General features: G+C 67.5%; 1 protein-coding gene across 1 annotated transcript in view; it reads left to right on the top strand.

The window, feature by feature from the left end:
- Nucleotides 1–6: 6 nt before the first annotated feature.
- LOC104073264 (RING finger protein 224-like) overlaps nucleotides 7–286 on the top strand; it is a gene marked incomplete at both ends in the record, with an annotated part of 4,172 nt that continues 3,892 nt past the window's right edge. The window contains one exon of the mRNA XM_009572969.1: nucleotides 7–282. Within this exon, the coding sequence (XP_009571264.1) occupies nucleotides 7–282 (276 nt within the window). The remainder of the gene's footprint in view (nucleotides 283–286) is intronic.

The following is a 286-nucleotide window of genomic DNA, read 5'->3' as shown; positions in this document are numbered from 1 at the left end:
GGGGCGCATTCGCGCACCCCGAGCCGGGGCAGCCAGCGGGTTGAGTGCATCATCTGCTATTCCTCCTACGACCTGTGTGGCCGGCTCCCGCGCCGGCTCTACTGCGGCCATACCTTCTGCCAAGCCTGCCTGAAACACCTCGACGCTGTCGCCAATGAGCAGCGCTGGATCCCCTGCCCGCAGTGCCGCCAAAATACGCCCACGCCGCGCGGCGGTGTCGCCATGCTCGACCTTGACCTGGCCACCTTCCTCGCCGTCAAGGCTGACAAGGAGCACCCTCGGGTGG

This window comes from Fulmarus glacialis, unplaced genomic scaffold (assembly GCF_000690835.1).
Source record: "Fulmarus glacialis isolate BGI_N327 unplaced genomic scaffold, ASM69083v1 scaffold16702, whole genome shotgun sequence".
In the NCBI taxonomy this organism is placed as follows: domain Eukaryota; kingdom Metazoa; phylum Chordata; class Aves; order Procellariiformes; family Procellariidae; genus Fulmarus; species Fulmarus glacialis.
This window is presented reverse-complemented; position numbering and strand designations above follow the sequence as displayed.